Source organism: Psammomys obesus, unplaced genomic scaffold, assembly GCF_907164565.1.
Source record: "Psammomys obesus unplaced genomic scaffold, mPsaObe1.curated_primary_1811, whole genome shotgun sequence".
NCBI lineage: Eukaryota > Metazoa > Chordata > Mammalia > Rodentia > Muridae > Psammomys > Psammomys obesus.
Window position 1 is genome coordinate 3,573,043 of NW_026588368.1, and position 13,639 is coordinate 3,586,681.

Below are 13,639 nucleotides of genomic sequence, written 5' to 3' on the forward strand. Positions count from 1 at the left end.
AAAAAAAAAAAAAAAAAAAAAAAAAAAAAAAAAAAAAAACCAACTCTGTATGTATTTTCATTGGTACACCAGAGTTATGTTACTCATTCACAGGTATTTTAAGGTAAAAAGTATGTCCTTGCTATTAATTGCTATTATTTTTTTTTTTCCATTCTATGTTCCTTCTTGTCTACCTTCATCATCTACCTTATATGGGTTTGGCAAAGCCAAGCAAAGAAACAAAGAGGAAGCCAGGACCTTCCTGGTACCTGATATGGAAGGTGATACACTTTCAGTCTATTCAGAGGCACTGGTCCAGGGCTGTTCCTTCCCAGGCCACAGTGCATAGGAGAAGCTATGGGAGATCTGAGCTGAGACTAGATGTGAGACTGCTGACACAGAGAGACAAAAAGTTAAAAAAAAGAAAAACCATAAAAGACAAACAAAAACACAGGTGAGGGAAGACTCGATGCCATAGAATGGAGATGACAAAAACATTCAGCAGTCACCGAAATTATGTGAAAAGCAAGAGATGGAGATGGTGTTAGTGAAAAAGGCCACTTAAAGTAGGTGGGAAAGGGGAGACAGTGCAGAATTGAGGAGACATAAAACACACAAATGGTAGGAAATAGGAATACTGAGAAGAGGGGAATGATGAAAAAGAAAGAAAAAAAGAAAGAAAGGAGGAAAAGAGAGAGAGGAAGAAAGAAAAAGATAATAAAGGAGAGATGCTGAATCCAGACAGAAACAGCAGTGGCTGTGGCAAAGCCTCATTGGGTCTGTGAAGGGCTGATCTTACGGAATATCACGGAATCAATGGTTAACTGACACCAAGCAGAGATAATATAAATCGTATTACATTAGGGTGCCACTTAGATATAACTAATCATGGAGATTAGTGGCGCCTAATGGAGAAGGCATAACAGAGCGCACAGCTGCTCATGGCCTACAGTCTGCGAGGCAGTGAGGATTTCTGCCTTCCCATCAGGCTCATCCTGTGGTGTGCTAATTCAGAAGCTCTGGACAGCTTCCCACACAGAAAGCTGGTTACTGCAGGACAGTTGGCAAGAGCAGGCCAGGGCTGGGCCCTTGCCCTAAAGAAGCCCTTCCTAGGATGGTGATGGGGTACCCCCAGGATGGCTGGAGGAATACATAGGCCTGGGAATGTGTGCTTTTCATAGACACCTGATCTGGAGTTGCATTGGAAGAAATTGAAGGCATTAATTCATTTATCTCATCACACATGATGAGGGCTACCACGAACCAAAACCGTTAAAGGCTGGAGTCCACGGAACTGAAGCTAACCCACTGGAACAGATGGAACTGGGGACTATGGGCTAAGTTCCTTTGGGGGGTGGGACTCAGGAGCTATTTCTGCCCTAGTTGCACGAGAGTAGGCTGGAGGATCACACTGCTGATTCTCCCTACTCATGCTAGAATAAATAAACAGGTTTATGCAAAAGACTCCTCTCAGATTAGGGCGCTGAAGGCTGTATCCCTTAGAACTTCAGGTTCAAGCACACCCTGCCCTCCAGCCTAGGAATGAGAGGATCCGGCAGCAATCGGAGTGGGTCCAACAAGCACTAGCGGGCTGCCCTTCCCGAGGGGGAAAGAGCTTGGTCCTGCCAAGCTCTCTAAACAGTGCGATGGCACAGGCTCTGGGGAAGCCATCAAAACCCAGACAAGACCCCTCTGCCCTGCTTGGCATCATCTTTTCCCGGCCCATCCTATCACCCCTCTGGTCCCGGGGCCTGACTTCAAAGGCACGATTCAATGGAGGTCATTAGATTCAACCACCTGCAACCATCTTGGTAATAAGACAAACAGCACAGTGGGATGGGCTGCTTTCACTTTCAGAGACGAGTCTTGAGAGCAAGCTGTCTGACCTCTCTGTGCCTTGGCTTACTTACGTGGGACATGGGGATAATAAGTGGGCGTGCCTTTGCCGGCATGTGAAGTTTGCTTGGTGTCATGCATGGGGAGTAATGGGAGGTCTGGCTCTGAGGAAGTGCGTGAAGCTCATTGTTGCTGCCATTACTGCCTTGGTTCCTGGTGGCTCCTGTTTCACGGAAGGCTCTTCTTGCCCAAGAGGAGCTGGTCCTCGGCGGCCACACAGCCAGGACCACTGCTTTGCGTGGGTTGAATTCATGCCTCAGCACTCTATAGGCTTGGGAATCCCTCTTCTCTTGCATTCAGTTTCTTTTCCAGTGGCAGGATGAGAGACAGGCAGCCACAGTGTACTTTCCCACTGGGCTTTTACACAGTGTGAATACATTTCCACATTAAGTAATTAAATGTAATAGCTAATACCTCCCTTCCCACACTAAGGCTTTATGTAAGTCATGTAATTATTTTTTTTTTTATCATTCATGGTAAAAGCACCATGCCGGAAAGAAACCTGTCACAATGTTACAACAATATGCAAATCTCTGGGTACAGGAGCTGTGGCGAGGAGGCCCCTCCTGATGAGCCCATTTGTGCCCGTCTGCTGGGCACTGTGCACATCAGGTGTCCGTGGGCACACGACAAATAAACAATAATCAGGGGAAAGCCTGCTTACCAATCAGCTGCTAAACAGCAAGCAGGGGCTGGCTGTACACCCACAGGCCCCTGCGTTCCCCTAATGAGGCCAGGAGGCGTGGAAGGGGTTGTGACATGTCATACCTAGTGCCTTCCTTCCTCCACTTTTCTGTTTCTATTCCTTTAAGTAGCGTGTGTGGCGAGTCTGTGTGCCCCTGGGTTCCACTGGCAGCAAAGGACTCTTAGTAGCCCAGGTGAGCAGACTTCAACTGAATTCAGTTAAGAGGCTGTAGAAGTTCCACCTTGCTCGCTGTTACACGCATTGGCCTCCAGAGGGCACTGTGAACCCAAAGCAGAGTTGCACAGAGGGTTCCAGAGGCAAAGCCAGCTTTCCAGATTTAGTGGGCGGGGACAAGGCAGCTGTGCCTTAAGTGTGTTGCAGCCACAGGACTCCCGGGTACCACGCACAAATGAAACTGGCCCGTTGCAACTTGAGTTTTTATCTAAGGTTTTCAACTTCTGTCGGGAAGGCATCTCTTAACTATACACAACCTCTTTCTTTTATGGCTAAGAGATTATTAGACATTATGGCTAAGAGATCTTGTAGTTTTGACATTTTATGTTGAATGTCTGGGAATTAAAAAGGCATTACAGAATATTTATCATGAAATGGGGGCTTGTAGGCCTAGAAGGGATTCAAGACCATTAGCCTAAAAAAGAATGGTTAAGTTTCTGTGCAAGCTTTAAAAGAAAATATTTTTAGTTACTCCTGAAGTTGTTTAAATTGAACTTTCTAGGTCAACTGTCTTTCTATGAAGAAAGACAGTTCTCGGTACTGCTCCCAGAGGGGGACTAGTGTGTGGGCTTGCACAGCTAGGGTCTCCTCAAGTAGGGTCGGGGCTCTCGGATCACCTGCCCCTTCTTCTCTGTAGCTGGCTTTACCCACAGAGCGTTTCAGCCTGAGACACGGTGCTTCTTTCTGATCTCTTGTTTTGGCCAGCGCTTAGCCTCCACATCGTCTCCACCCACTTCCTTCTCTTCTCTCCAGTGTCCCACCTGTTAGCTCACCACCCACACCTTCTCTGGGATGAGGAGACTCCAGGGCGGCTCTCTTGGAGCTTCCACTTAGGAGGGCTGTACGTAGTACTCACTCCTAAAATAGGTCTCCGGTCCAGACTGCCTGTTCCCGATTTTAATAGCTTTTTAAAAACCCAATACAACTCCAGATCCCCTTCAGGCTGGCCTTTCCCTGCTCTCCTCAATTTCAATGAATCGTTGCACCAGTCCAATCCCTGAGGGGCACACTGGAAAACTCTGAGCCATCTTTCATTCCCTGTCTTCATCCTCACAGCTGATTCACCGTCAGATGATATCAGCGCGATGCTGACACCACACTCTAGTGCCGTGTTTCCAGCTGGCTCTGGCAGGCAGCTTGTCCTCCACGAGGCTACTCCTTACTAAATAACCAACACACTGGTCCCCAAGTCTCCTACTCAGTGCCCCAAAGGCTTCCCAGAAGACTACAGCCCTCACACGGATGCCTCTAGCCATGGAGAGTATAGTGAGTCTCAGGAATAGCAGTCCTACTTAGAACATCATGGAAGAAGAGAGGTTAAAAGCCTTCCATCATGCATACCCCTGGCATCTTAGACCTATTGTTCTGGGGACAGTGTGCAGCCCTGGGTTCATCAACTCAAATTGTGGTTTTGTTGCATTTAGTGACGACATTACCCCCCCCCCCCCCCCTCAGTCCTTTTGCTAAGAGTGGAATGTCTTGTGGCTACACCATGCTCCACCAGGCCCTGTGCTGCCCTCCAGTCAGGTCAGAGCTGCCAACATGGGCAGAAACCTTGAACGTTAAGGCTCATCCTAACAAGCCCCCTGACCTGCTGTGTGGCTCCCGCTCTTCTGATTTTCTTGCCGGGGGTAGGGTCCCTTTGGAATTGTAACTGCACCACATCTCTCATGTTATTGTTTTTGTTTAATTATTGCTATAAAGGTTAAATTTTCTATTTGTTATATTTGTTTTTAGACACTGGGCATTTTTTCAGTGTTTACCGTAAGAGTTATCTTAGTTTTTCTGCAATTATTGATATACCTCTGGTCACGATAGGAATATAATCTAACTAAACAACCATTTAATCGCACCTTAACCATCCCAACCAAACCTTTTCCCCAACTTGTACCTGCACACTCATGCAGGATCAAGGATCAAGCTTTCTTTAGCCTGTTTTCCCTACAACAGAACTCCTTCAGCATCCTGTGGGTCGTTTAAGTCACCTCTCCTTTTCCTTAGTTCACCTCTGCATTATCCAGGTTGTCTTTGGAGGCAGAAGGTCTTCAAACTCGTTTACTTATATTAACATCTCACAGTTTTATGATTTTTTTTTTTTTGTGTGTGTGTGTGTGTGTGAACAAAGCATGGATTTATGGGGTTGAGCAGTCGGATTCAGGGCAGAGATTTTCTTGAGTAAACTCATTTTACACAGAGTAGTGAGGAAAACAGATGTGAACGAAGAAAAGACCGCCAGCTTCAATCAGTTGTAGAGAAAAATAGAAGCAAGAAGCACAGCCAAACTGATAGATCAACCTATCAGCCAATCAGATATGAGCAGGATATGGCAGGGACAATCTAATCAGGGACATCCCCAGATGCTATATTACTGGCCACGGGTAATGCCAATCGGATGTTAAGTGTCCATCAAAGGACCGTGTGTTAAAAGCTTGGTCCCCAGAGTGGTGCTACTGGGGGAGGGTGAAACCTCCAGAAAATCATCTCCTTCTCAATAAAGCAGTCAATTGTCTCTGGTCACCCACGCTAATAGCCTTCACTCTTTTGTTGTTGGGGTCTCCTTTGAGGAATTCCAGGAAGAGATCCCCTTGTCATTCTCTGGCTGTGTGAGATGGCACTCTTCTGTACCCGGGCGGGGGAGGGGGGGACTCTCATATTTTATCCTGTCTCCTCATGCCAGAAAAATTAGATATCGAAGAAAATAGAAAACACAATTGGTTATGTCTTATGAACTGGTTTGCCCCTCCATCTGTTGGATATTAGCAAATGTGTGTTTCAGGCCAAGGTCCCCGAAGATGTGCCTGAAGGTGTCAATCTCACTGGGCTGCCCAGAGCAGGTGGCTTGGGCTTATGCTTATGCTAGTGAGACATAGTTCAGGAAGTCCACTGCAGGCTCTGGAGATCGCCTCAGACACAAGGAACATATGGGAGTCCAGTGTGGGGAGACTGAAGACTAAATATAGTAAAAGTGATGACAACTTCCTGAGAGGTGAAAAGTGAGACTGAAGCCCCGCAATCCTGCTCTCCTGGCCTGGCTCAGGATGCTAGGTGTGACACTTCTCTATTCTCAGGCAGGGAACCTGGAATAGGGTGACATGTGGGTAGCAATGCTTGTGGGGCCTGCAGAAGGTAGCCACAAGAATTCGGTGGTCTTCTCCAGGCTGGGACACAATTTACCCCCTAATGGGTCTGAACTTGGAAAGAAACATTATAGAGAGCATACTTCCTTCTTGAACGCATGGAAATGCCATTATTATCATCGCACCAAATGAGGTTTATTAGGAGTCTGTGAAGAGTATTCAAGATCCCTAGGTGTCCTGTGGTTGAAAGGACGATGCAGTTTACGAATTTCTTATGCCCTCTTTGAGTGACTCAAGTGTTGTCTCCACTCTTTCTGAAAAGCATGCCATGGAAGCATGCTTGTGAACAGCTACATTTGACAGAGAACACACCAGCCCGCTCTCTTAATACTTGGGCAGTCGATTCTGGGTAAGTCAATCCCTTCTTCCCTACAGCAGGGATACTAGCAGCCAAGGAGGAACCCCACAACAAGTTAATGCAGGGACAAGTCAAAAATCTAAACGTGACATAGTTGGAGACTTGTCATTTTGCCTCTGGCTGTTCTGTGTTGCATCCATTAAAGCTGGTGAGGGGAGGGGATGGGAGGCTTGGAAAATGGGTTAATGTTTCAAGCCTCTAAGTGTGATTCCCCAGCGTCCCTTTCACCATTCTCCAGGAAGTGTTAAGGCAGCCACACTGCCTACTGCATTGCTGGTTTAGCTGCCCTCTGAAGTAGCCCTCAGTCCCAGGCCAGTGGATGCCAGGGATTCTGGCCTGTCTATGAAGGCCAAGAACAGCGGGCATTACTTCCACTAGCCTGCTCTGGTGTTACTGGAGCTGATGAGGCTGACTACCCTCATCAGCTTTTAAGAACTGACATGAGGAAATCTGCGGGCAACTGCTCTTCCTGCGATGGAGGACAAAGCAAGCAATGGCAATGTCCTTGAGGGGGTGCCTGTGGCATGGAGCCCTGGGCCCTGAGCAAACATGGCTCAGCCTGGACTTCTCAGAAGCGCTTGTTCTGCACGGCAAATGAAACGGCAGAGGGGTAAGTCAGGGACCTAGATCTGCAGGGCTGGGCCAGAAGAGGTTTGGCTTGCCAGGTTGTGGGAAATGAAAGGAGAAAGTTCATAGAGAGACCATAGCTCAGCTCATGGAGGAATCTACTTCCTGTGAGTCCTAGTCCTGGACAAGATTATGGGCTAAGGTTATGTTTCAAGGAGTTGGCCTGGTTCCCCTTCTTGGCCACTGTAGCTTTTAGGACACTCTTCAGAGAAGGGACGGCCCTTCACCTGTATGTTCTTCCCTTCACCTCCCCCATCCAGCGGACACATAACCACCCCCATCCCACCAAGCAGCTTTTTCTCAGAGGCCTACCTTGGGTTTGAAGGCAATGAGCTTCAGGATCATCTCCACCGTGAAGAGGCCAGTGAAAAGCATGTTGAGTATGTTCATGGCGATTTTGAAGAGGCAGCTCTGACCATAATGCTAAGTGGAGGGAAGGGGAAGACCATGAACCTAAGGCCGAAGGCCTTCGGCTCTTTATCACCTTTGTCCCACCTTTGTAGATGCCCCCATTTCCACAGAGATCTTCCTTAAGCCGGCCTCAGAAAGCTGCCCGCCATACCTGTAGCAGTCAGGTGGGGTCTGGAGATGCCACAAGCTCTTACCTTTCCTACTGCCTCCTATTGGGGTTGGGGGCAGAGATCTGAGTTCCTAATGATTCCATGATGACTTCTGCGGATTTCTGGCGCAAGCCCTGACCTCCCTGTAGTGGGGTGTTAAACCTACTCCCACACTCCTTGTGATGGTGACTCTTGGTTCCTTATCCCCTCTAGTCTCTGTTATCAATGCAGGGCCCCAGGGATCCTTTTGTAAGTTTTCAGAGGAACCTCATCCCTGAGAAGGGACTCTTCCATTTCCCCTACTCTTCTGTCTCTCTGACTTTCCCAGCTACAGGCAGATGGCCACTTGATCTGGCCCTGCAACTCCTTCTACTCCATCCTTCCTCGGCATTTTCCCTAGGTTAGCCCCGCCATAGACTGACCTGCATGGCCAGGCAGATGGTGTTGAGCAGGATAAGGACGAACATCAGGTACTCGAAGTAGGTAGAGTTGACCACGTACCACACTTTGTACTGGTGTTGGTTCTTGGGGATATACCTTCGCAAGGGTCGGGCCTTAAGGGCATATTCCACACATTGTCTCTGAAAGGAACGAAGACGTTGAGGTACTTGGAGAAAGAGTAGGGAAGGTGAAGGGTGTGTGACAATAAAAGGTAGGACGTACGTGAAACCATAGCCTGGGAAGGGGTTCTTGGCAGGTAAAATGCTTTTGATTTTTCTGATATCCCTTATCAGGGACAAGGGCCCTTTCCATCGAATCTTCCCTAGATTGCAAGCAAGGAGCTCAGCTCCTTTTCTCCAACTGGTAATGACTAGTGAGTCGCTCAGCGAGTGCTTGGTGCCTGACAAATACTGGTTAGTTTTTAGCTAGTCTCACTGGTTATGTCCCACACCACAGATCATTCATGAGGTGCCTTTTGCCTAATTTGTTTTTCTATCTTAAATCTTTCTTTACTGTCTAGCATCTACAAGATGAGAAGACACAGGTCCGGAGAGAAATTCTTGTTCTAACTAGAATCTTGGGAATACAGAAAATGTCAGCCCACCTCTATGCACAGCACCCAAATCCCTAAATCAGGAAGCAGAAAGCCATTTCTGCCTGCTTGGCCCTTGGCCATCATGCCTCATCTCTGAGCCTTGCCAATCTCATCCCTTACTTTTCCATCTTTACTACAATTAACTGACACTATGTCAGGCTCTCTACATGCCTCGTCTACACTTCCCGATTGGCTTTCCTCCTTGTCTGTCTTTCGACACTAAGTCTACACAGTAGCTTAAATACTGAATCTAAACCTAAGTAGCGGACATCAAACCCCACAAAGGCTCCAGCTTTCCAGGCACGCATCGAGCTGGGCATACCGGCTGTGTCCTCACGAGCTGGCCTTATTAAGAACATGTTTCCACATGGGTTCCATTGAGAGTGCAAAGGGAACTGACTTTCCGAGTGCCACACTGATGTCCACCCCTAAGAGCACATTACTCACCCAGGGAGTTGCTAGCCCTTTCTCATAAGCTAATGGAGTAGATTCTAGTCCTTGGTATCACTGTGTCACTCCCACTTCGGACTCTCTTCTCATACCCGCTGCTCAGAACCCTGTTTTGCTTGAGAAGCCATCTAAGTGGTTTCCTAAAACTGTTCTCTAGCCCACCCTAGCCCTCTCTCTGACCCATTCTCCTAGTTTCTTTCTCCTTTGTCAGTGGCGCCAACACACTGTGCCACAGTATAATTTACCAATTTGTAGGTACGACATACATTTCTTTTCCCACATTGCCTGAAGCAAGGTGCTGCTAAATGGAATCTTCGAAAATATTTTCTGACTGAACACATTTTCAAGACTTGGGATTTTCAAGGATTTGCTGTCTATCAGGGCTGAGAAATGCGGGATCCCTATTTCTGCTGCAGGGATTTGGAGCAAACACCCTGTTCTGCTGGATAACAGAACAGAGGACCTTGGTTTCCACACACGTCTTTCCAAAAACCCTGGTCTCCCTTCTGAGTGGGTCTTTGAAAGCCACTTTTTGCCCTGCCTTACATGGGCCCTGCTTCCTCCCTCTCCTTCCCAGAAAGCTACCTGGTTCTTGTCCAGCTCACAGTTCTTATACTCTTGTTCCCCCTGCTCCTGGAAGGTGACAATGACGAAACCCACGAAGATGTTCATCATGAAGAAGGCGATGATGATGATGTAGATGATGAAGAAGATGGAGATCTCCACACGGTAGTTGTAGATGGGGCCCTTGTCTTCTGTGTGGGAGTCGATGGAGCGGTACAGCAGCCTGCAGGAGGAGACAGGCTCACAGAGTGAACTGGAGGGGCAGTGTCACCTCCATGACATGATGGCACCCCTGCTCCCAGGGACCCCTGCAACCAAAGGAAATAGTCCAGGCTGGGGCCAGAGGGGCTGGACTCAAATCCCATCCAAGCAGACCACTGAATGAATCTCTTTGGCACCGAGTCCGCAACTGTCAAGTGGAAATGATAATTCCCTACTTTCCTATCTCACAGGGCAGCTGATACAATATATGCACAGTGTTTTGAAACTGTCAGGAGCTATTGAACTGCAACATTCATCACTGACATAAATTTCAAATACGGAAAGATCGGGTAAATATTGAAACAGCTTTGTAAACTGGCATCCTCCGAAGAGGTGAGGCCAAACACAAAGTAAATCCGAGGGAAAAAAAAATTCATTTAGACAAAATAAAAATAACATGATCTCGGATAATTCACACCAGCCGCAGTGGTTTAGATCATGCTTATGTATATCCATAAGTCTGTCGCTCATTTCAGTCTGGGCTAGGGGACCAGTTAAGCTTGTTTTTCATAGGACCAGGGTGATTTCCTCCTCTTCCTTTGTAATCAACTAGTATATGGCTATTCTCTGAGTATCACTTATATACGGCAGATCCCGTTCATGTATGGAGACATAGGTGTTTAAACCAAGATCCAAAGAGCACCACATGAACGACTGCATGCTACCCGCGGTGCTGTGTGAAGGCTCATGAGCTGGTCTGTGGGGAAAGTATCACATCTGCAGAGGGACTGGGTCCCTAGCTTTCGTCTTCCTCATTTGACACTGTCAGTGTAGGCGAGGCTTTTTCCGGGGAGAATGGCAGGGAGTCTAATCAGACAGACACCTCTCATCTACCTTCATCCTTGTCAGCTACACATGGAGGAGGGGTGGCAAACGGCACCTGTGCAATGATCAAAGGTTCACACCAGAGACATTCTCTCTGTACTCAGAGACTCCTAGTCTTGTGACCCACAAGGAGCTTTGGAAAAAAGAGTTCAAAATGTATCCATTTTTGGTTGGGTTTTTGAAAACGTGTCAGGTGTCTTGAGTGGCACGGAGCTTGTATAACATACACAAGGTCCTCAGTGAAACGCCCAGCACCCTCTGCCCTAATAGTTTAAGTGTCTGCTTTTTTTGTTTGTTTGTTTGTTTGTTTTGTTTTGTTTTGTTTTTGTTTTTGAGACAGGGTCTCACTGTGTAGTTTTGGATGCCTTGGAGCTCACTACCCAGACTAGGCTGACCTCAGACTCACAGAGCTCCACCTGTCTTGGAGATCTACCTGCCTTTGTCTCCCTGGTGCTAGGATTAAAGGTGTGCTTCTCCATGCCCAGCTGAAAGTCTAAGTTTCTGCAGGAATCACATCTCACAGGAGTTCTTGAAACAATCTCACTGCCTGGGGACAATAGAAGTCTGACCTCTGGGAAGAATTCAGGGAGTTAACAAGCCAGTGTCTCGACCCTCTAACGTCAGGGTTGTGAGTGTTGGTGTTCATACTCACTCTGGCCACCCCTCAAAGGTGGAGACGGTGAACAGGGCCATCATGGCTGCCAGAACATTGTCAAAGTCAAACTTGCTATTCTCCCAGCTTCGAGGCTGGATAATGGGGTGGTCAACCTCTCCGTCTTTGTACGTGATATAGTTACCCCTGAGAGAGGAAGAGAAAGAGGTAATCATGGGGTGTCCCAGATCTTCACCACCAATGATTCCCAGCATGCTGGGTGGGATACAACCATACCATTCCAGCCATCAGAAGAGTTGGTGGATAGAACGTGGAGGAAGGGATAGAGTCACATGTCAGGCGATACAAACATGTGTCAGGTAACAGGGTGGATCAGAGGACAGTCTTTACCCCTCAAGCCACCAGCCTCCCCTGAATTAACTAGCCCTGGCTCTGGGAGCCTGCTAGCTTATACTCACTTGCATTCTGCCTCTGTCTGTTTGGAACTATCAGAACAGGTATAGAGCTTTCCCTAGAAGAGAAGAATGAAGGGATCAGAGGCGCTCCTCAAGGGATGGATTCGGCAGAAGATGATCAGTGAGTATGTCTGTAGCACAGGCCTAAGTTCAAGCTTTGGGGATAGTGGGGGTGATGAACACAGTCCAGACACAGGGGGCATGGTTCACAGTCAGAGCTGACAGTGTACCCAGATTCAAGGGCAGGGAGCGCCAACCTCTGACGGCTCTGCTCTCCAGGAAGGTCTTGAGAGGAAGAAGGGAGGGGAGCTGGGCCTGGAGGAAGTTTATGGGAGGAAATCAGTGGGAATTTATACACTGGGGGTGGAAGGCAGAGAAAGAGTGCTTCAGAAGAGAGAACAGAAAAACTAAAGAGATGGAGGCAGGAAAGAAGAAACTAGTCAGGCCCCTGGCCTCAGCCCCGATGGTATAGTGTGGACATGGCGCCATTGCTAGTAACTGCTATGGACTTTAAGCCAAGAACTGAAACACAGGTACCAGAGGATGAAGGACATCTGGAAAGAAGGGCAGCTAACTGAAGGGACACAGCAGAGAATCAGAGGCCTTTTGCTGGGAGAGGCAGAACCGACACCCCTCTACTTTCTTGGTCTGGAAAGCTCAAGTAGGTTGTGGTACACCCGACGCAGACTGCTGTCTCCTCTTGGATCTGTTGACTCCCTTCCCTGGGAACGCTGATGAGAGGGGAAGAAGGAAAGACGTTACCTTGAAAAGCTGAACTCCAATGCAGGCGAACATGAACTGCAGCAGAGTGGTGACAATGACAATGTTCCCGATGGTCCGGATGGCAACGAACACACACTGAACCACGTGCTGCAATACGAAGAGGAAATGGGAAGGGGAGAAGGTTTCAACCTAAGCAGCCTTGAACCAATCCCTGGGCCCCTTCAAACCCAGCGCAGGCAGGTCCTATGCTCCAGGTGGTAGAAACCAGGCTCCCGAGGCCAGGAAAGCCTTCCAGAGCCACAGGGATGACACTCATGGAATGCAAAGAGCTGCTTGGACTCTGGGTGATAACGGAGATACAAGTCCTTCTACACTCCTCCCTGAGAGGTGAAAAGACCAAACAGCATTAACTCAAAATGGCTTCTCCCTTGCCCTAACCCTACCTTTGACTCTTACCTACATCGAAGAGTACTATAGTGTGCCTTGTGACATCTGTTTGCTGGGCCAGGTAAGGAACACACAAGGGAAATTTAACTGCCCTGAACACCACTCCCTGGAGCCAGCCCTGTAACTGCCCTTCTAGAAACAAGTCACTAACTTTACCATCCCTGCATAAATCCTAGCCCCTGGCAAAGAGAGCCAACACCTTCCTTAGTGGCCTTTCTCAGCCTATAGAGAATGAATACAATTCTTTGCTTATGCAGTCTTGGTGGCAAAGAAAACTCAGCATTGTGATATTGGCTGTGGTTTCCACCTAACATTGTGGTGGCCTAAACAGAGCCCCCTTGTTTGCTTTCCTTGGTCCCTTTTCACTCTCGAGCTTATGAAGTCTGGCTGATCCAGACTGATCTTCAATGGACAATTGAAGATCTCTGGCTGGGGCTACTCTTCACTGATATCCAAAGGTCTACAGGGTGTGTGATTCTGGACGTTCTGCACCAGTCAGTCCTTTTTGGCTCCTTGTGGAAGGCCTTATTTTACAGTTACAATGAATGGACCACAACTAAGGCTTCAGTGGATCATGAAGGCTGGAAGAACGGACAGCCCACTATAGCCTGTGAGGGTTAGGAGCTGCTTTTTCTTTTTATTCTGGTAATCTCCTGGGATACCCCCCTTAAATCTCCTCAATATTCTTTCTCTATACTCTGCATGCTACCAGATCTCAATGGACCTCCCGGCTGCTGGTGATTACCCTTTAGGAACACTGTAAGTTAAAAGGGGGAAATTTGGCAGGAA

General features: G+C 47.9%; 1 protein-coding gene across 1 annotated transcript in view; it reads right to left on the reverse strand.

The window, feature by feature from the left end:
• Nucleotides 1-13,639, reverse strand: part of Cacna1c (calcium voltage-gated channel subunit alpha1 C) — a 184,150-nt gene that overhangs the window by 49,579 nt on the left and 120,932 nt on the right. Inside the window, exons 21-26 of the mRNA XM_055604274.1 lie at nucleotides 12,443-12,550; nucleotides 11,684-11,736; nucleotides 11,265-11,411; nucleotides 9,548-9,749; nucleotides 7,899-8,057; nucleotides 7,229-7,339 (exon numbers count right to left, since the gene is read on the reverse strand). Of these exons, the coding sequence (XP_055460249.1) occupies nucleotides 7,229-7,339; nucleotides 7,899-8,057; nucleotides 9,548-9,749; nucleotides 11,265-11,411; nucleotides 11,684-11,736; nucleotides 12,443-12,550 (780 nt within the window). The remainder of the gene's footprint in view (nucleotides 1-7,228; nucleotides 7,340-7,898; nucleotides 8,058-9,547; nucleotides 9,750-11,264; nucleotides 11,412-11,683; nucleotides 11,737-12,442; nucleotides 12,551-13,639) is intronic.